At 40.5% G+C, this 21284-nt stretch overlaps 2 protein-coding genes across 3 annotated transcripts in view; one reads left to right on the forward strand and one right to left on the reverse strand.

The window, feature by feature from the left end:
- GYS2 (glycogen synthase 2) overlaps positions 1-9468 on the forward strand; it is a 42058-nt gene extending 32590 nt beyond the window's left edge. The window contains exons 11-17 of one of the 2 annotated variants that reach the window (XM_015629181.2): positions 156-234; positions 1152-1265; positions 3558-3684; positions 4971-5066; positions 6824-6987; positions 7474-7554; positions 9122-9468. In XM_015629181.2, the coding sequence (XP_015484667.1) occupies positions 156-234; positions 1152-1265; positions 3558-3684; positions 4971-5066; positions 6824-6987; positions 7474-7554; positions 9122-9343 (883 nt within the window). In that variant the 3' untranslated portion in view covers positions 9344-9468. The remainder of the gene's footprint in view (positions 1-155; positions 235-1151; positions 1266-3557; positions 3685-4970; positions 5067-6823; positions 6988-7473; positions 7555-9121) is intronic. The other variant, XM_033514499.1, reaches the window with a different exon arrangement.
- A 1541-nt stretch (positions 9469-11009) lies between these two features.
- Positions 11010-20630, reverse strand: SPX (spexin hormone). The gene is made up of 6 exons (XM_015626975.2): positions 20616-20630; positions 16465-16545; positions 16121-16178; positions 15193-15255; positions 14480-14563; positions 11010-13232 (listed from the first exon to the last, which is right to left on the reverse strand). Exons 1-6 carry the CDS (start codon positions 20628-20630, stop codon positions 13174-13176), a joined length of 360 nt encoding a protein of 119 aa, XP_015482461.1. The 3' UTR covers positions 11010-13173.
- Positions 20631-21284: the final 654 nt, after the last annotated feature.

The raw sequence follows: 21284 nt of genomic DNA on the forward strand, positions 1-21284 counted from the left end.
CAATATAGGGAATATAGAAGGGCCATGAAAACAAAGGAAAGGTTCATGTTGATATCAGCAAACTTCAGATCAGACCTTGTTGGCCATTTCATCATTTTCTTTACAAAAAGGAAAATGAGTCATTTGGTAAAACTGATTGTGTGTTTCCTTTGCAGAGGAGAAATCCCAGACTTGAACAAGATTCTTGACCGAGATGACATAAGCATTATGAAAAGAGCCATCTTTTCAACTCAGGTCAGAAAATATGTTATTTATATAAACATCTAATCTGAATAATGAATGTGATGATGTAAAAGGATTGTGTATGTGTAGTGGTTTAGATTTGTTAATTTGAATTTTCTGGTTAATGCATCAAATAATGTGGTGGGTTTTAGTGCTGGCTAAAATCACCAAGGTACTTACTCATTTCCCGCTGTGAGATGTGGATTAGGGGAAGGACAAAACAAGCTTAAAACTTTAAAGGAATAAAGAAACTTTATTAACAGGACTACAAGAATAATAAACCAGAATAAAACCTCCAGAAACCTTTCCTCCCTCTGACCAACTTTTTCTTTTCTCAACTGACAACATAGAGACAAAACCTGGGATGTTAAAACAGTACCAACTATACAATAATCTTTCATCAGTCCTTGTAGGGAGAGGAATTTTTCTCTTGTCATGTCATGGACACTTTTCCACAATAATCAGTTTTCCTGTGGCTTTTCAATTCCACAAATAGTGGCATGTGTGTGTTGGGAAGAAGTTTTCAGCAAATACAATTCTCATCAGCAACATTTAAAATCAGCTCTGATTGTTTTTAGTGAGACTATGACCCAAACTAATCTTTTGGGGAGCCTATGGATATTCCTTCGGTCACATGCATTCCTAATTATTTTATTCTGAACTGTGAACTTGTTCATGAGCCTGGATTTTTATAATTTTATTAAATATGTGAAATCAAACTCTAAGGAGATACAACATTGACTAAAAATCTTCAAAATTAAATGATGGGACCTTCTAAATGTTAGTACAAATTAATTTGTTTTGATTAAATTAAGCTTATTCACATAAATGACAATGTCTGCCACTGGCTTCCAGTAGTCTTAGGAAATGGCAACAGGACTGTTTGGCAAGAGTTTGCCTGATTTATGGATTGCCTTTTCTGTTTTCAGAGACACTCTCTGCCTCCAGTGACCACCCACAACATGATTGATGACAGCAATGACCCAATCCTCAACACCATCCGGCGCATTGGGCTGTTCAACAACCGCACAGACCGCGTGAAAGTGCGTTCTGGCCTTCTCATTTTAGATACAAAATGTGATTTCTTTGGACATTCTCAGTCTGCATCGTTAGCAAAGGGAGTGCGGTTAAAGTCTTGATAGGTGGTATTATACTGCTAGAGTACTTCTTCTCTCTTTCTCTTTCCAGGAATAACAACTTCTCACTGCACAGAGATCCTCAGGTGCTGTTTAGCTAAGCTAATTTCAAATTAGTCTGAGGTTAGGGAGTTGTTTTCATTGCTGCCTCCTTCACTGAATGAGGAGCTGCTACTTCTGAAATCAAGAAAGTGCCATGGGTCATTTGCAGCCAGATAGAAAACTCTGACATAGATTCACTTGCCCAAAACTGGAGGTCCAAGGTTTGAGCACAGACATTCCTGGAGTATTGATTCATCTCTTAACAGGAACACCCTGATACCCAGCATTTGCTGTGAAAGGTTAACCAGGGCTTTGATCCTGAGTAGAAAGAATTCCTGTTCATGCCGTGCTCTTGTTTACATCACCTTTTGAAACTAAATTTATTCAAATAAACCCTTTCCTTACTTCCATGTTTACCTTGTCAAACCACAGAAGTGATCATCTCCCGCTTTCACAGGTCTGCCAAAGTTGTTTTATTTCTGGCAATCTCTGACATTCTAACTATGACTATCTCAACATCTATCTAGTCAAAGCTGAACCTAAAATTAAAACTCTTCCTCTTCCAAACCTTTTCTTTAAAGCCAGATCCAGGGTATCTCTAACAATGACATATCACTTATTCTCAGTTTCTTTTTAAACCCATGGCTATACCTGAGTAAATATTTTCTTATACTTCCTAGTTGCTTCTTCCTGGCTTAATATATGAACATTAACTCCAATGAATTCTGGGATCATAATATGGCAATAATACATGAGATATAACAAAAGTAGGGGGGAAGGATGCACTGTGTACAAATGTAGTTAAAAATGCCTCAGAATTAACTGCTTGAAAGCACTACAGAACAGATAAGATACAACACAGCAGACATCTGCTTCTCAGCAGATGTCAAGTTTGTAAAAATCTGTCATGACCACTGAAAAATTACTTCCTGCATGAACAAGCTTAATACTTAATGAACTGAATATAATGAAAAACAAATTCTGTAAACTTCAATTTGAAAGTAGTTTTGAGAGAGGTATAACATATCTAGGCAGACACAGCCGGCATGTGAAAAATACCCTCAATTCCAGTGGAATCACTGGGATCAACTAAGCTTGCAAAATGAGTTTACAGCCCATTTACTGTTTGAGTACATTCATTTGTTTACTCAAGTTAGTAGCATAACAATCTTATTAAGAAGGGATAAAAACTTATCCTGGACATGGAATAATGGCTGTAGTATGTTCATGCAGGGAAATAAACCCAGAGCAGTTTAAACCATTCCCTCATGTTTCTTCCTCATGAAGCTGACTGGGCACTACATACAAGGCACTTCTCAACTAAGCAGTGAATTAAGTTTGGTCTTTAGAGCTTTCTTTCAGCAAGATCAAATGGCCTAGGCACAGGCTTGTGGTGACAGGACTACAATGTGTCTGTTTTCAAAATTCCCTCTGTTCATGGGAGATCTGTCAAGTACAGTGAACATCCCTTTATTTCAGGGTATGCTGTGCAGTTCAGAAGCGCTGTGTCTGCCTGAGGCCTCCTCCTAATGAGGCAGCCCTATAAAATCACAGAATGGTTTGTGTTGGGAGGGATCTTAATATTCCAACCCCTGCCATGGGCAGGGACACCTTCCACTGTCCCAGCTTGCTCAGAGCCACATCCAACCTGTCCTTGGACACTTCCAGGGATGGGGCAGCCACAGCTCCTCTGGGAAAGTTGTGCCAGGGCCTCACCACTCTCACTGAGGAGAATTTCTTCCTTATATCCAGTCTAACCCTGCTCTGTGTCAGTGTGAAGCCATTCCCATTGTCCTCTCACTCCAGGCCTTTGTAAATCCTCTGTACCTTTGTACAACAGACCAAATCTTGCTAAATGCCACAGTCGTAGGCCTAATTCTCAATGCACATGGGCCACCTTGATGAAGAAGGATAAAGTTAAATACCTGTCTAGTAAAAAAAGGGCTCATTATCAGTACTATTTCCAGGACAAGAATGCACACAGGCAGGATGCATTGTAGTGTGAGAAGTGGGGTAGATAACAGATGAATGGTCAAAGGAGGTGTTGTCCAGATACTTAGAAAAAAAACAGGGTGAATAATTTGCCTAAGCCTTTTTATAAGAGAAATATAGCAATGATGGTTTTCTTCACCCCTAACACAAGTTTTGAATATCCAGGTGATCCTACATCCGGAGTTTCTTTCTTCAACAAGCCCCTTGCTGCCCTTGGACTATGAGGAGTTTGTTAGAGGCTGCCACCTTGGTGTATTCCCATCTTACTATGAACCCTGGGGCTACACTCCAGGTAGGAATTCTGTACCCTTAACTAACATGGAAAGATGAACACCCATTCTGTTGATGCAGCCAGTTCCTTCTGGAGTGCTGAAAAAGCTCTTTAGACTCTGTTTCCTCTGCCATGCAAAGGTCTTACTGTTGGCAAAATTGTCCCTGCACTGGAATTTTTCCCACGGTAATGTGTAATCTTTCGATTTTCTATGGCTTTAGAAGAAGAAATAGTTTTTAAAACTTAATTCTTGGTTGGAGGATCTTAAAAGAAGGTGTGCAGGAATCTAAATTAAAAAAAAGCAGTGCAAGAAATCTGATGCTGTCAGCTGACAGAGTTCAGTGGATTTAATTCAAGAAAACAAGTTTGAGAGAATTATGTAATACCATAGCTAAATTTTTTAACATAAATACATGAAGTGGTAGTGAATCTCATTGAATTAACCGGAAATTTCTAGAAATGCAGACAGCATATAGATTCTGACTTAAAATATTTTCTTTGTCAATACCCATTTATGTCTCCCAGAAACAAAGACTGCTTTTTTAAGGTGAATTTATAACTACTTTATAGACACCAGTTTTATTTTCATATGAATGAAGGCCATGTAGAAGTCTTTGCACTTTGTTAAGACTAGAGTCTGCATGCTGGTTTAGGTTAGGCTTAGGCTCCTTGGCAAAAATTCTTTAAGGAGGGTAAGCAGTTATCCTTATTCATGGTTGTGACAGCAAAAACTACAGACAATGCATACATTTTTTGATTTTATAGAAGTAGCTCCACATCTACTGTGAATGCAGTCTGGAGTTAATGATGGGGTTTGTTGTTTTGGGGTGGGCTTTTTATTTTGTTTTGTTGGGTTTTTTTCTTGCTACAGAGACCTGTTGGTAAGCCATCAAAATCCGACGTTTGATATACTCCTCCTCCTAAGAGATTCAGTTTTGTAAAGAGTTGTGAACAACTAATGAACATAGGTGTACATTAGGCTCCAATTTAAAATGTAAATAGTCCTGACTATATACTGGCGTTCTCTCTTTCAAAACAGAGTTCCCAGAAAGTCTTCAGTTTACCTGCTCTGAAACTCAAACATGTGTTTGCAAACACAGGGTGAATTTTGTGTTTAAAATTTCTTTCTATATTTTTTTCCCCATAATTCACAATAAAACATTATTATAGTTTTCACTTGACATTTTCAGAGCAGCTCTAGTGTTATGGGACTTTCTGTCTGCCTGTTTTGGTTTATTTTTTGTCTTAAGGTGAAACCATTGCAGGTGTATTTCCCTGAAACCCTTTTTGCCTGTTTCTTTCTGCAGCTGAGTGTACTGTGATGGGCATTCCCAGTGTAACCACAAACCTCTCTGGATTTGGCTGTTTCATGCAGGAACATGTTGCTGACCCAGAAGCTTACGGTGAAAACTTTAACAGCATATCAAAATATCACCTCTGAGTTAGGAAAGCAAAAAGCACAGCAACCATGCTGTTACTCCTCAATTTTGTATTTCAGAGCTCTGAATATCTTGTTAAGTTGGACAAGAGATTTCAGCTTTCATATTTATCCAAACCCTTTCCAGGTTGTTGGTTTATTTTTTTTCATCTCCCTTTAACCTTTTGTCTACTGTATCCTTCCAAATTCATCACTGCTCATATCAGTCTTGAGTCTCCCAGCACTTCCCTTTAGTGCCTCTGGCTGCATTATAACACTCTGAGCCTTCCAAAAAAGCAGGGGAAGTCTGCTTCTCCTAATAGTCTGGGACTTTGAGACCAATTACATGACCCTCCCCAAACAAATAGTAAATTACCATGTACACTTAAAAATAGCCATGGAAATACAAGGAATCTACTTCAAATAATGATCTGCTCAGGAAGGTTTACAAATGGTTCATGACTGGAATGCCAGTGCCTGCGTGGTATGTCATGACAATTCTTCCTCTTCAGTCGTCCTCTGCCTCAGTAGATCCTCCTTTTAGGGTAGATTGTCCCTGTTTTACAACTGCTGCAGTTGTCACTAAAGCTGTGGCCTCCCCAAGGCACAGAGCAAGGCACAGCCCTCCCTATCCTTTCCTCCTTGCTTAGCCAGGGCTAACAGGATGCCCCATCTCTGGAAGTGTCCCAGGACAGGCTGGATATAGCTCTGAGCAGCCTGGGATAATGGAAGGTGTCCCTGCCCATGGCAGGGGATTGGAACCTGATGATCTTTAAGGTCCCTTCCAACCCAAACCATTCTATAATTCTGTGGTTCCGTGAATATGTTCCCAAACTAGGGTCTTTTTCCAAGTACCTGGGCATGTTTCCACAATAAGGCAGTGACAGCCCACACTGGTGCCGCCTTTGGCCAGTGTGGGGGCAAGGGTTAGAGCCAGGTACAAAATATAGATACACCTTCCTGGGTGGACATGTCTTTGAGATCCTTCAGAAAAACCACACAACACTGGTCACTTGTTTTTCTCTGCTAAAGCGTAGATGTGATTTGACATAAATTACTGTGCTGGCCCCAGACACTTCATTAAGGTAGTTTTGCATTTGTCATGTCCATTAAGAGATCTACAAGGTCTGGTTCCCTCTTCTTCCCCAGCACCCTGGTCTATGGAAGGTGGCAAAAATAAACTATTCGTCTCAACAATGTAGAGGCAAAGTCTACCTCTGCCCTCTCTCTGCCAGAATTGTCTGTTGAATGATGTGTATGAGTTAGCTGTCTCTATGGAAACACTTTCATTTCTACAGAAAACACTGCGTCTCTCCTACAGCCTGATTCTGTCCATCCACCCTTGTGAATTCTACAGCAAGCTAGGAAAGCGCTAGATTATGTTTTCTTTAAGAAGCCAGTATTTTAAGAATTATAGGAGATAAAAATGATATGTCTTTATCCAGAAGCTCTAACTCTTTTGGACATACTTACAGAGCAACAACAAAGCCTCTGAGTTTTGAACAATTTGCTGAAATTCAGCCTGAAAAGTAAAGAAAATTAAAGTTTAAAAAATTGCATATTCCTCTGCATCTCTCCGTTCCATCGGAGTGGCAGCAAATGTTCCAGTTGTAGCTGCCTTTTAACATTGTAAAGGATATACTGCATGTAACATTTGTAAGGCTACATGACATAGATTGGAAGTGTAGAAGGTCGGATCCCATCTCCAGTCCCACTCACCTTGGCCTTTCATTTGTCCCTCAGGGATCTACATCGTGGACAGGAGGTTCCGCTCGCCGGACGAGTCGTGCAACCAGCTGACCCAGTTCCTGTACGGGTTCTGCCAGCAGAACCGGCGCCAGAGGATCATCCAGAGGAACCGCACTGAGCGTCTCTCGGACCTCCTGGACTGGAAATACCTGGGCAGGGTGTGTGGCATAGAGGCATTAACAATTTCAGGCTCACAGGCCTAGCCAGGGCCTTCAGCATGGTGCTGCAATGACACAGCCCTCTGCTGAAATTCCCCACTCAAAGGGGCTAAAGGCAGAGCCTGCACATTTCAGTGTAATCCTTCCATGCTCCAGTGGCAAGGAGAGACTGAGTAGGTTAGAGCAGAATCCAGTCACACCACCGAGCTCTTTCTGGTGTTAAACACAGTGTTAAAACCTGGTATTGCTGGCAAGCCTACACTAAGGAGGATTTGTGTTCCAGAGTCATCTGAACACTTCCAAAAATCCTTCCGATCCTTCTTGAAAAGTTGCTGAGCCCTGTGGTTCAAAACACTTTAGCCTTTGTTTAGCCATCTTTTAGAAGAAACTCATTTTATGTTCCTTTCCCCCCTTGCTTAAATCTAATCTCTTGATTAGAAATCAAGATTTCTAATAGCTTGTAATAGCTTCTGTGGTTTTTTGCAGTATTACATGCATGCCAGACACTTGGCCCTCAGCAGAACGTTCCCAGATAAATTTGAGATGGAACCAAGTGCTCCACCAAAGGTAAAGTCTGCTTTTGGGGATGAGTTCATTTTAACTGCTTTACAAGGAAAGAGAAGAAGAGTGTGAGGGAGAAGAGAGTTGGCAAGTTTGTGTTTAAGTAAAGGGAAGTAGGAACTCCTAATTAAAAGCTTAACAAGTTATAGACCCAGTCTCCAGTCAGGAGTCCGCTGTTTTGGACAATTTTCCTCATAGTAGCTGGGCTGTGTTTTGGATTTGTGCTGAAAGCAGTGCTCATGACACAGGGATGGTTTAGTTCTTGCTGAGCAGGGATTGCACAGAGCCAAGAACTTTCCTGCTCCTTACTCATCCCACGAGCAAGAGGCTGGGGGTGCACAGGGAGTTGGGAGGGGACACAGCCAGGACAGCTGACCCCAACTGACCAAAGATACATTGCAAACCTTATTGGTGTTATGCTCAGTATATAAAGCTGCAGGAAGAAGGAGGAAAGGGGGATATTCAGAGTGCTGGCATTTGTCTTTTCAAGTAAAGATTACCGGTGATGGGGCCCAGCTCTTCTGGGGATGGATGAACACCTGCTTGCCCATGGGAATGAATTCCTGGATTTTCTTTGCTTGTGTGCACAGCTTTTCCTTTCCCTGCTAAACAGTCTTAATCTAACCCATGAGCTTTCCCACTTTCCCCCTTTTGATTCTCTCCTCATGCCCTCCAGGAGGGAATGAGCTGAGGCTGTGTGAGGCTCAGTTGCTGACTGGGGTTAAACCACAACCTATGGATATCAGATCCAAACACAGGGGTTACTAGGTGTGGCACAGGAACAGGTTTTCAGATGATCTAGACTGAGCTGGATGGAACTATGCCACTGAGGAACTGGCTCTAGAAATTCCCTTTGGAAGAGTGGCAGCTTCTAATTTTTGCTTCTGCTAAATGCCATGGAGATGTTCTGCACCAACCAAATAGAGAGAAGTTGTGAAAGGATGTTCTAGGGAAAGCAAGGCACGGTATTGCCTTCATCTGAACATGGTACGTTGGCTGGAGCTGCAAGGGATCACTTTAAAGGCACACCTTCAAACAGTTCTTGCCTAGTCCAGATTAGCACCAATTTGAGAAGTGGGGCTGCTCTGAACAATTACTTGAAACTGAACCTCCAAAGAGCAACTCCTTTTGTTTTTTTAGTAAGGAGAGAGAGGTTCAGACCAAAACCCCTTGCTGGGTTCTAGTCTTGCAGATAGTGACAATATAACTAGAAAACGGTTTTGAATGTTCAGATTGAAGCCTGAATTTCAGTAAGCAGAAATACAGAAGGATTTTGTGTTGTGCTGATTGTTTTAAGGCTCAGTAAAGATAGCCATGTTTTGTAAAAAGCGATGCTGGAAGGGCAGGATGTTGTTTATGGCACAGGGTAAACATCTCTGTCACACCAGCATGTACTTAGTGGCAGAGGATTGATGGGATCTGGGTTGAGGGAACTTCAATTTTAGAGTGCAGGGTAGGTCTAGCTTACATCTGACCACTGGCTTCCTCTGAAGTGATGATAGCCTTAAATTGCTGAATAAAACCCAGTTGAGGAGCTCAGTTAATATATCCATCTTGCCTGTCTCTCTGCCAGACGGAAGGTTTCAGGTTCCCCAGGCCTTCATCAGTGCCGCCATCACCCTCTGCCTCCCAGCATTCTAGCCCCCACCACAGCGAAGCCGAGGACGAAGATGAGGATGAGAGATACGACGAGGATGAGGAAGCTGAAAGGGACAGGCAGAACATCAAGTCCCCCTTTTCCATTGGAGCCTTGCCACAAGGAAAAAAGAAGCAGCATGGAGAATACAGGAACTGAACTCATTGCTCTCATCCTGGCATTGCTCCCCATCCACTCAACAGTTTCTCCTGTAGGCTTGGCAAGCTTTGTGTTAAGGACAGTGTGATTTAATTAGGGGAACCATAAATGTTACTTGAGCTACACTCTTGGAAAGCCTAATATTATTTCACCTTGAAAGTAGTTTAAATGACAATTTTTCTGTGCCCCTTTGAGGTAGAAAAGATTTTTCAGTCTTAATAAAACTAGAGAATGAGACAATCCTCTCAGGAGCTTACACAAACTGCAGATCATACTTTTATCTATGGAATCACCTGTATTAATCATAGTCTACACAAATAGCTACATCTTGGGTATCCCAAAGGAATTCCTGCTTCATTTATGTTCCCCCTCTCCCCTCCTAAATGAATATGAACTTTACACCAGAGCTCAAAATATTAGAGAAAAAAAAGTGTTGCACTGGAGAAATACTGGAAGAGTTAAAAAAGATACACTGAAAATAAAATGGTCTTTCTTTTTCCTGATGCTGTTTATTGTAAGCTTACATAATTTAAAACACTTTTTTACAGCACACAGAAGTTTCTTGATCCAGTGGTAAAACATGCATCCTGTGAAACAATATAAAAAGTCTTATGTAGTGGGCATTTGAATTTTAGAGATAAATAAAGTCATCTTTCTGAGGTCATTTAGACCCACAATAAACAGCAGACCATTTATTTTCTGATTCCTCTGGTATGTCTCTTTTATTTTCATCTTGTTGTAGATTCTAAGTTTGTTAACAAACTGGTTTGGGAGGAAATTAATGTAACTTAGCTAAAGTGAATGGCAAAATTTCCTTGAGTACCACCTTCCCCTGCAGACAAGAAGTCACAGACCAGTGTGACAGCATTCAAGGATAAATAATTTCTATTAGCCCATGCTCTATTTCTCTTCTAGAAGGGACCTAATCCTAACAAATAATGCTGAAGAACTTTCAGATACCATTTTGAAATGCAGCTGAGACTTCAAAGTTCTTGGGGAATAACTGATCCTCACAAGAAGAACTAAACATTTCATTTGCCTTACAGAAAGCTTTTACAAGTATTTCAGCTCCTAGAGATGCAGAGATTTCCTGAACAGGCTCTTCAGAAGCACATAATGTCTTGACATGATTAGGAAGGAGATCAATCTCTTGTTTTTCACGTTTGCACATCCAGGACTTTGTTCAGCGTGTCCTTCAGCAGGTAGGACAATGTAAGATTTGGAGGTATTTACCTTTCCTGTCAATCCCAGGGGGAGCTTAGATGTCCAACTTTGGTTAGGCTCCTACCTTACTTAACCAATGTTTGATGACATGGTTCAGACTATAGGCCATTTAGGATGAAAAGTGACAATGTGCCTATTTGTATTTTTGGCCACCTACCTAAAGTCAGTTTTAAAACTGGACTTTCATTCTTGAGCTAATTCAGATACTTGAAAGAATATTCTCAGAAGTCAGGTTCCAGTTTTTATGGTAAAAACTTATTTGGAATTAACAGGAGTCACTATTTCTCTAGCCGTTTAAAAGGTAATTAAACACTGAGTAGTTTTTCATATAAAAGTGGTGAAAGCAAAGATACTGCAAATATTTTCCTTCACACAGTTTACTACGTGGAGAACAACTGCATTTTGTGTTTCTTCCACAAAGTGCTCCTAATGAGAGCTCCCTTACAGAGTCAAAAGATGTAATGGCTGAGAGTCCCAAAGAAATACCATATAAGAGGCATATTGATTTAAAGTTGATGTTTTTATAAATAAATCGAGAAATCTGTATTTATTGCATGTATTTCAAAACTGTCTTGTAAAGCAGAAAAGCTGTGTGTGTTTCAGCATGCTCCCATGCTTTGAGCACCCTCCTGGTCTTAGAAAATGCACAGCTTTTGAGATAGGACTAATCTGAATTCTCAGATTCAGGTCCTGCAGTGGCCAAAGCCACCTCTGCCCCGCGCCTTGGGCTCATGTTAGTTTTGCCTTGATTCCAGGATTAACAATTACTAACAAGGCAATTTATCTACAGCAAAACACTTCTGTATGTTGAATTTATAGCACCGTGGGAACGGCTTCTCATTCAGCCACAGCAACAGATTGCCTAAATTAAATGCCATACACTCCCAACAGCTACTGACACCTGACAAACTTGGTAGCAGCTCCCTGTTACATAAGGTATTGTCTTCCAGATGGAAGTTAGTGGGGTTTCACATACAGCTCACCAGCAAGGCAGAAGGTTTATTCTGTTTCATCATATTCGTAAAGGAAATGTTTAAGCTTGAGACCTTCAATCAGGAACATGCACAAAAATCTGTCAGCTAGGAATAGGCTGAGTACAGTTTCTGTATCACTGGGACGGGCAGGGGCATATAAATTTCAAGACATTGATAAACCAAAATATGTATAACCCCTCTAACTTTTCAGTTTTCTAGTGGAAGGTGTCCCAGTTTATGGCAGGGCATTTGGAACTTGATGATCTTCTAGGTCCCTTCCAAACTAGGCCATTCTAGGACTATGTTCTCTGACTCCATACTATTTTCTGTCTGAGCATGGACTGATGATCCTGTAAAACATGCTGGAAAATCACTTAGATGCACCTGAGATATTCCAAATATGTTCAAGACAAAGGACAACTAAATTAGGGAAAGGGTTCTGGTGGATTCCACTGGCCTTGAGGTGAAGTTCATCAAGGATGTGTTCTTTCATACAACACACACTGCCATTGGAAGATAAAGTAGTGCTTAAAAGTGAACAGAGCAGGACACTTTGATTTCACCTGTTATGTTCCTCCATGAAGTGATAAAGATTATAAACAATGACTGAAAGTGCCTTTAACCCCATGAAACAAATTAATTCCTCTGTTCCTTCAGCTGTGTTTCTTTGGGTTGAGGAGAAGCAACATCATAGTTTAATTAGCAGTGTTATGAGAAAGATCAGGGGAATTTAACATTAAAAGATGAAGAGTGTGATTAGGGTAGAAGGTTAAAAAAATGAAACAGTTGCTTGGACAGAGAAATCATGTGGCTACTCTTTAATTACATTAGAATTACAGAGGGCTTTCCAGTAAGACCACAGAACTACATAAATAATACATCCTTATCAGCACAGAATGATAATTAACAGATTTATGCATAATTCCAGTTCTACAACTCAGAAGGAAAGAGCAAAAAAATACAATCACAATGCAGTCATTAATGAGGCCCTGATAATGCAAGACCTGTCCCCAAACTGTCTTTATGTGCTGGGACTTTCTCAGTAGGACGATTCAGAGTATTTCTGTGGGAGTGAACTGGGGCAAAAAGTGCTGCTGCCTATTCTCTATGCTGACTGATGTCTGCCAAACAAACAAACAAAAAACTAAAAAATCACCAGCTTTGCAGTCACAGATAGCTGGAATGTTTTCATATCTCTCTGAATTTATTGACCATCAGCAGTCTACAGGGCCACCGGTGAAGTAGTAATGGAACCTGTCTTTATCAGAGTTTAAAAAGATTCAATATTGAGTGAGTGGAAGGTGGTAAAAAGTTTCCCAATGACAATTGAAAAAACTTTCTAATTAAGTGGTTGTCCAAAAAGATTGTTTTAATCATCTTTTCATGTGAGATGGTACCATGTATTTTAATTTTTGGATGGGACATACAGAATGCTCTAAAGAAAGCAGGAACTTTACAGACACTTTCTTCATCTGAACCAGTACCTTTTAATCTGTTTGCATTCAAAATTTTGCACTGTGAAAACACCTTATTCTTTGGAAAACCCAGTGAGAATGGATGAAACACTCTACTTACACAAGTTATGCTTTCAGGCTCAAAGCTGTACAGATGTTAAAGACATTTTAAATAATTTCACCAATTTGATAGATTGTCTGCCAGGTAGCCAGGGTGATCACCATTTTCCTCTTCCACTGTAAGACAAGACACAATGGGCAGGAATAAGTTGTAGCTGAAGGAAAGTTCAGCCAGCCAAAGTTTTCAGCTTTCAGATATGCCTTAGGCATAGATTTAGTGCAGCGTGACTGCTCAGCTAAGAGAGGCAGCATCTCTGAAAACAATTATGTCTTCTCACATTTTATAATGTAGGAATTTTTCTGTTTGCTGAAGAACAAAAATATCAAACCATGTCCAGAGGGGAAAGTTATCACATGCCAAAAAAATTTCATGTTGAAGAAAATAATGGATTTGTTCTTCATTTGTACATTGCCCTCAGTTAAGTCCAAAATCAGCTGATGTGAAAGTGCATGGCTTACCCAAGTTTGACTGGTTATCTCCTACCACAGTGATGGAAATGTTATTCCACATAGTTTTTTTCAAACAAGCTGCCAGTTCTTCTTATCTCTCTCAGATATTTCACCCTTTTTTCTCAGTTGCTGTCCATCTCCCCTGCTACAGCAACAGCAGGCAGGAAGATACCAGTAAAATTTGTAAAAATCCACCTTCAGAGGATTTTATGGACATACAAATGACACTTTCACTGATTTAACTTTAGAAGTATTAATATATTTTGTCCAAAGCACTGTGCTTATTTTTTAAATCTGCCTTTCTCCAAAATGCCACTGATTTTTTGTTCTGTTTTGTTCAGAGTTTTGCCAGGCAGGGGAAGAGAGGGCTGAGCACAGAGCCCCCAGCTCCATTTCAAAAAAAAAAAAAAGAAAAAGAAAAAGGAAAAAAAAGTCTGTAGTAGCTGAAGAGGTGAGACATTTAAAGACAGAGGAATGGAGAGCAAAGGTTCAGAGTCCCAGCCTGGTGATGCAAAACCAACAGCTCCTCTCCTGAGGTTCTTATGGATTCTTTTAAACTTTTGCACCAAGTCCAGTGGAGGAATAAAATTTTCATAAACAAACAATATTCTATAGAAAAAGTAACCCCAGTAACAATTTGGGTTGGAAAAATCAATTAAAAATAGCCATTCCCATGAATCCAAACCAGTAAAACATCTGAAGAGAAAATTAAAAGCAGAATATACAAATATTTACCTGCTATCATTATGTGGCTCATGTTGTAATCTGTGTAAATGTACACTCCAATAAAGGGTACTCTGTTGAACAGTATCTCAGTTCAAAACAGATCTTTTAGATTAATTTGCTAAATTGCTAGTAAATGAAATACCGAAAAACCACTTTAAAAAAATTAGTAAGACTAAACGTGCATTTACCTTCTTGTGCTTTCTGTAAGGAACTAATGAACAGTGCAGTAGCTTCAGAAAGAGATAAAGGATTTGTTTTATGGCTGCGTGTTTCTAGAATGAAAAAATCAGAGATGCGTGGTTTGATAGTGTCTTATGGCATTTCTTTACTTTGTTCTTTGCTTTTTTATTATTTCTATAACTAGAGACTCAAAGACAAGAAAATATTGTCTCCTTCACTCTGTAACATTGTAACAGCCTGATAATTAACACAGGAGAGATCAGCAATCTTTTTAAAAGGGAGGTTATTTCAAAGTCCTTCAGAAGGTAAACAGAACGTTTTCCTTTTTTGTAAGTTCCTAACTTTATTTATGACATTCTGTTCCCTCCGGAAACAGTGCCTATTGTGGATTGATGTTTTCTGCTTCTGTTATTTGTCGCTCCAGCACAATTAATAGCTTGATTTGTTGGGTTTTTTTCCAGTGCAAAAAGTCAAAAGCACTGATGAAAATCCCACTTAGCAGCTAGGTCAGTCTGGAAATTATGTAAATGAAATCACACAGGTGCAGCAGAGAGGAAAGTCAGACTTTGTCATGTGCTGGTTGGAATGAAGGGACTAAATAAAGGGGGTTTAGTTTCCTTGGCTGTGATTCCAGGAAAGCAAATCCCCTCCCATTTCCATGGATTTCTCCCATAACCTGGGGAAGGTGGATGGGCTCCAAGCCCTGTGATGATGGACTCACCAAGCTGCACTCTGTCATACAGGTCCTTCCTCTGGCTCTCATCTGCAATGAAGCGACGTCCCTCTACAAAAGCAGTGGGAGAAGGGTGAAAAAAAACCACCCCCAAATTTGTTGTAATTCCTACTTCATAATCCCTAAAAGACTCTTTTCAATTTAGTATATGGTCAAGAGCCTTCAATACCTTTGCTGGATTGTAAAGTATTGCTTTTTAAATTGTATTTCTCTTTAAAAAAAGAAAAAAACCCACCCCAAATCCCAGACTAACAAAATAAAATCACATTGTTTCCTGTTCATCAATAAAAATGATAAAAAGCTCACTAGGGAAGTAACACAGTTCATTATTCAATTGGAAGAATTTTTAAAAATAGCAAAAAGGGTAAAAATCTTCACTTTTATGACTAGAAATAATCAAATTAATGTCACTAGAACTTTCGATTATATGTACAGTTGTTTGGAGCTTATATTTATTTTGTATTGTAATTTATATTGTCTTTATTTTGTATTTCTCTCAGGATTATGACCTCTTTTCTCTAATTTACAGGAAATTTTTTCTTTCCTCCCTTAATACTTGTCCTCCCTGATATCTTTTAATTTTAAATCAACAATTCAGAATACATTTGGATTCTGAATCCAAATAAATTTGATGATTTTGGATTGAAGGACAAAATAACTAAGTACAGAATCAGAGAATATTCTGAGTGGGAAGGACCCAAAAGCACCATTGAGTCCAACTTTGAAGTGAATGGCCTGTACAGGGACCAAAGGTGTGACCATGACATAATTAGCACCATGCAATTAGCATATCCTCTCTGCAAGCCTCAAAACTTCTACACCCACAGCATCCTCAGGATCTCCTGCTTGTGTGGAGCCAAAGAGTAACCCAGGGGTGGAGAAAACGATCTCAAAATGGAAAGAGCTCGGGACTCACGTGCACCCTTCAAATAGAGCATGGCCTGAGGAGTCCAGTTTCTCCTTTGGAAATGAGCCTTTATATAAAATAAACAAAACAAAACAAAACAAAACAAAACAAAACAAAACAAAACAAAATAAAATAAAATAAAATAAAATAAAATAAAATAAAATAAAATAAAATAAAACAAAACAAAACAAAACAAAATAAAATAAAATAAAATAAAATAAAATAAAATAAAATAAAATAAAATAAAATAAAATGAGACATGTCAGCATTCCAGCATTCCATGCCTTTGCTAATTTGTGCAAATACTAAACAGCACCAAGCTCCGAGCTTCATGAGCTCCAGCCTGTGCTCACCTGAGGGGCACTCCAGGAGAAGGTGAGGAAGGAAGCTGCCAGGATCAGGGCCAGGGCAGATGCTGTGAGTTTATGCAGCTCCTGTGCATAACAGAGAACCAGAAGTTGCAGGAAAAGTCTTTCACATCTGCACATCCTCCCAGCTTCACATCTAAATGTGAGGGTGTTCCCAGCTCCTGCCTTGTCCCTGTTTTGCTGCCAAACCTCCTCTTGCTCAGGGGGTGTTTCCGTGCACACTGATCTGATCAGAGGATTAATGTTAAATAGAACTTCATTGTTTTTACTCAAATCCATTCCATCCTGGTGAGAACTGCCATCCAGGCAAGCACCTTTTGTGCTCCTATTTACAAGGACATCAGATCCTCCAGAAATGACAAACTAATGAGTAAAGATGGTATAAAATCTATCTTGATTTTACCAAACCAAAGACAACAAGGAAATGTAGGAGGCTTGTCATTCCAAACAAGCAAACCAATCAAGACACAAAATCTCTACTTCCTCAGGTTAAAAAATAAAGGAAAAAATATTTTAAATTTAGCATCCTATCAATACCAACCATGATTAACAAAAGTCACAGGACAGTTTTTTTTCAGTTTTTGGAGTTTGTTCACTGATGCAGCGCATGCAAAAGGAAGCACTGAGCATGAATCCTCTGTGCACAAGTTGCACTTTTGCCTGTTTACACAAACCATGTTGTCATTCATGTATTGATAACAGTGATGGGCACCAGAGCACCTAACTTCATGTTTCACAGTGGTTCATTTCCTCCTGGGTTTGAGAGGCTGTTAATGCAGTTGGTTAAAATGCACATAATATATCTATGTGTATATTTCTTTCAGATTATTTTTAAGGAAAATTTCTTAAACCCTCCTGCAGTTCCTAAATATTGCACTCACATGAAAAAAAAGCATTAATTGCAAAACTAGATGTTAGCTACACACTGAAAAATTCTCACCTTCATAGTTATCTCAGTGACAAACCTTCAGTCTTCTTTCCTTGGGATGATGTGTCACCAGATTTCCTTCCTACATGTCCAGGGGTCCCTTTTTAAATCTTCGGAGTGGAGGTGCCCTCCCCTTCCATGGCGGGGCGGAGGAGTCTGAAGTGATCTCTTGTCAGCCCTGTAGATGGAGAAGCAGAAGGTCTGATGACTCCTGAGGGAAACCTGCAGCCTTGCAGGAAGTCATGATTGAAATGATTGAAAGATGGATGCTCTTGGAGATGCACCCCATTAACCAGGTGAACACCTCCTGAATACATCAACATCAGCCCTGTGTGTTTGCAATGCATCACCTTCCTGCTGGATGATCAATAATCACAGCCAGAGTGGGTATTAATACAGAAGGTGAGAGTTTACCCAGGATAATCTGCAATACATCAGATTAGTATCCATTGTCGGAGCTGGAAAAGCTGGTAAATTACTCACCAGCATCAAGAAAAAAGCGACTTACACAGTGTTACAGGCTGAGGTTATTCCTTGCATACATTCAGAGGATGTAATCTATGGTTTGATTCCCTAATGATCTTTTGCATCTAGTTTTCTTACACACAAGTAAAAGTACAAAGTTCAGCAATGAGAACAGAAGACCAAAAATTCCCAATAAACCCTGAACTCCTAATAGTCAGAAACACTTTTCTGTGTCATGGATTGGCTGGAGTAAAAGCCCAGATCAGGGCTTGAATAGGTCAAACAGTGAACAGAAAAAAGGAAGGGATTAGGGAAGTCATACTTCTGGGTGATTGCTGAGCTCACTGCAGTCATGGAGAGTGGGTTTGGTCCTCAGGCAGAGTTAATCACACTTGATGCCTGGCCTTGCTTTTCTGTAGCCAGGGTTTTCATCTCTCCTCCTGCACTTTTTCCTTTGTAAACTTGATGGAAGCAGAAGGAGAAGCAAAGCAAACAGGGAGGTAGAAATTTGCTGATTAGAAGATTGACCAATGGAAATTTTACTGCAGCAGCCTCACGAACAGGGCCAGCCCATGGTGTGACAAAAATCCAGCTCAGGCCATGTGTGTGACAAGCACTGGCTCAAGGATGTGCAGTCCAAGGATGAATGTGCAGAGAGGCACTGCTGCTGCTCACTCTGAGCTCCTCCCTTGTGCTGTGTGTCTGTGGACACTGCTCCATAGCACATTATTAAGTGAAAGTGCAGTTGCTGTCCAGCTTTTGGGTGGTACCACCCTGTTCCCTGCCACACAGAATTGCTCACTGAATGTACAGAATTGCCATCAGCTGCAGCCTGTGCTGGTGTAGAGGAAAGAAACCAGAGGGAAGTTCAGGTTTTGGTCTCAAGCAGTTCCTGTGGTGGCTGGGGACTGCTGTTCGAGCTCCATCTTTTTTAAAAGGCCATGCCCTGATGCATCCTAGCCAGTAGAAGGGGTTCTACTTGCATCTACTTCCCTCTGAAGTTTATTTTCCCTGCTCTTTTCCCTGTGCTCTGACAGATCAGAGACATTTCTTGATGCTGCCTAACCCTTAGCCTTAGAAGGGGGCTGTACATTTCATCCAGGAGACATTTAACATGCAGAGGCTTGGAAAAGGTAAAGCTACTCCCCTATTCCTGTCTGGAGTGACTTTAGATCTTCCTTTTATGCACAGACCACAGGGCTGGAATCAAAACATTCAGCTGAGCCTGTGAAAATTAACCCCCTGCCTTTGGGATTGGGCAGTGTGAAGTATCTCTTCAGGATGGTTCTCCTTGTAGTATGAAAACTAGAATGTGTCTGGCACTGAAAATAAATCCTGATTTTCCTGCCACTGGAATGAGACAAGATAACACAAAAGAAACAGGGGGGAAAACCAGCTCAGCCCCTCCTGTTGCATCTGGGGAGGAGAAGAATGGGAGGCGTAGAGAAAGATGTTACCACACTGTAGGAAAACAGCTTTAGGTTTTCTTGTCTTTTGACCATTTTGCAAAATCTGAGTGACTCTGACTTGGTGTTGCTGGAGTCTGTCTTTCTTCCAAACCTGGCTGTACTCTGAGTCCCACTGGAATCCTTGTAGAGACTGGGGCTTGTTTGAGGCTGCCTGGAGAGCAGCAGGGAGCTGAACTGAGCAGAGCAAAATCTGAACTGCCTTGCTGTGAGGACAGGAGAACACCAGTTCAAGAAAAAAAGCAGGATCTTGAGAGCATCATCTTAAAGTAAATTGTTTTATTGCTATACCATCAGATGCCTCAGTGCCACCAGGGTGTCTAAAAGTCAGGAGTTTAACTACAACTTGTAGCAAGAGAGAGCTGACCTTGACCTTTCACATCAGGTGAAATGAACCCAATCTCAAATTGCATTTCCATAATGGTTTGGGGCTTTTTGTGAGTTTTTTTTATTTTCAAAATGTTTTAATTTTTCCCTTAAATTGTCTGTGCCTTTGTGACTCATAGCTCTAAATCAATTTATTTTTACTATGAGCAGTGACTCCAAGTTGCTTCGGTTTTCAAACAGAAGTGTATTTCAAAACCATCTCCTTGGAAATCTGTAAGGAGTCTGCATGCAGAACAAAGAACTCCAGGTTTGTCAATTCTACTTCAGGGATTAAAATTTAAAAGACTCAGCTTCTCCCTTCAAAGCTTTTTCTTGCCATGTTTTTATGAGAAGATGGCCATCTCACCCTTGCCAGAAATCCAACCACTGCTAGGATGGTGTGTGGGACACAGTTTATTTGTAAACAGGAACAAGAGGCAATGTTTTGGTAAGGCAGTGCAGGTACTGAGAGTGTTTGCATTCACGAAAGAACTGCGTCTGTGTGTGGGCACATGTGAGCTCGTACTCTTGAAAAATGCAGCAGCCTATAATTGGGTTATGGATCATAGCACACTAAAAAACTGTGGCACTTCAGGAGGATGAGCTGTGCACCAAGCACTCATTGTCAGTGCTGCCATTTCTCAGCTGATTCACCTGGAGGAGGAAGTGGCTCTGGCATGTAATCAATACTCTGAGTGAGAAAAGTAGAGGGAAGCTTGCCATAGCAGCAGGACCCCTTATTAGAAAGAACATAACCTATTCTTATTCTTCGAGATGATCTAAAGGGCACAGCCTGCATATCCTGACACTGTAAGCGATAAAAAGCTAATTTCTGGCATTGAAGTTCAGTGCTGAGGTGAGGGGAAAATGTTCTTGCGTGCTGGAGTTTGAATCAGTGGCGTCAAACTTACCTCACTGACTTGCATCACGACCACCATGCACTTTCCCAAATATTTTCCTGGAAATATAGGATACAGTCATTGTGCCCCTGTATTTTTTACTGCTGGTAAGGACACCAGTGATCCATGGCTTGCTCCTGAGAAAAAAAGTGCAGCTCTCGTGTGTGTAGGTGGTCAGCAAACACTGGTGCTGTCAAGGTATAAATCTCCCAGAACTTACGACCTTTGCTTATTCTCTTTGCCTTTGGGGTTTTTTTTTTTCCCCTGTTAGTTTGGTGACTCTCTGGGAAATACATCCCATTTTTGTCTGGCACCTGAGCAGCACATGGTACCTGAGCAGCACAGTGTACTTCTGGCTCCTACATGCTACTGTAGCATCATAAAAGGCTGTGAAATGTCATGGCAGAGCCTGCAAAGTAGGAAATTACAAAGCATTTTGCATTTCATTTGCAGTACGTTGCATAGTAAGGCAAGCTTTCAACCAGTAGCAAAGTCAAATATAGTTTGCACTGGAAGGATGTTGATTTGTTATCACTGAGAAACTCAGAGAATAGATTAGACAATCCTTTTTTAGGACTCATTCCCCAGCTGACCCTGCCCAAACACGATTGAACCATATGACCTCTTAATATCTTCTTTTTGGGCTGCTTTTTTGTGTTTCTGTGATCTTTCAAAGCTGAC

The sequence above is a fragment of the Parus major genome, chromosome 1A (assembly GCF_001522545.3).
Source record: "Parus major isolate Abel chromosome 1A, Parus_major1.1, whole genome shotgun sequence".
Taxonomy (NCBI): domain Eukaryota; kingdom Metazoa; phylum Chordata; class Aves; order Passeriformes; family Paridae; genus Parus; species Parus major.

Coding starts and splice junctions, on each gene's coding strand:
- SPX (XM_015626975.2), bottom strand. Junction 16,179..16,464: donor TCTCCTGGAGTGCCCCTCAG/GTGAGCACAGGC, acceptor TTTTATATAAAG/GCTCATTTCCAAAGGAGAAA. Junction 13,233..14,479: donor CTTACAGAAAGCACAAGAAG/GTAAATGCACGT, acceptor CTTGTCTTACAG/TGGAAGAGGAAAATGGTGAT.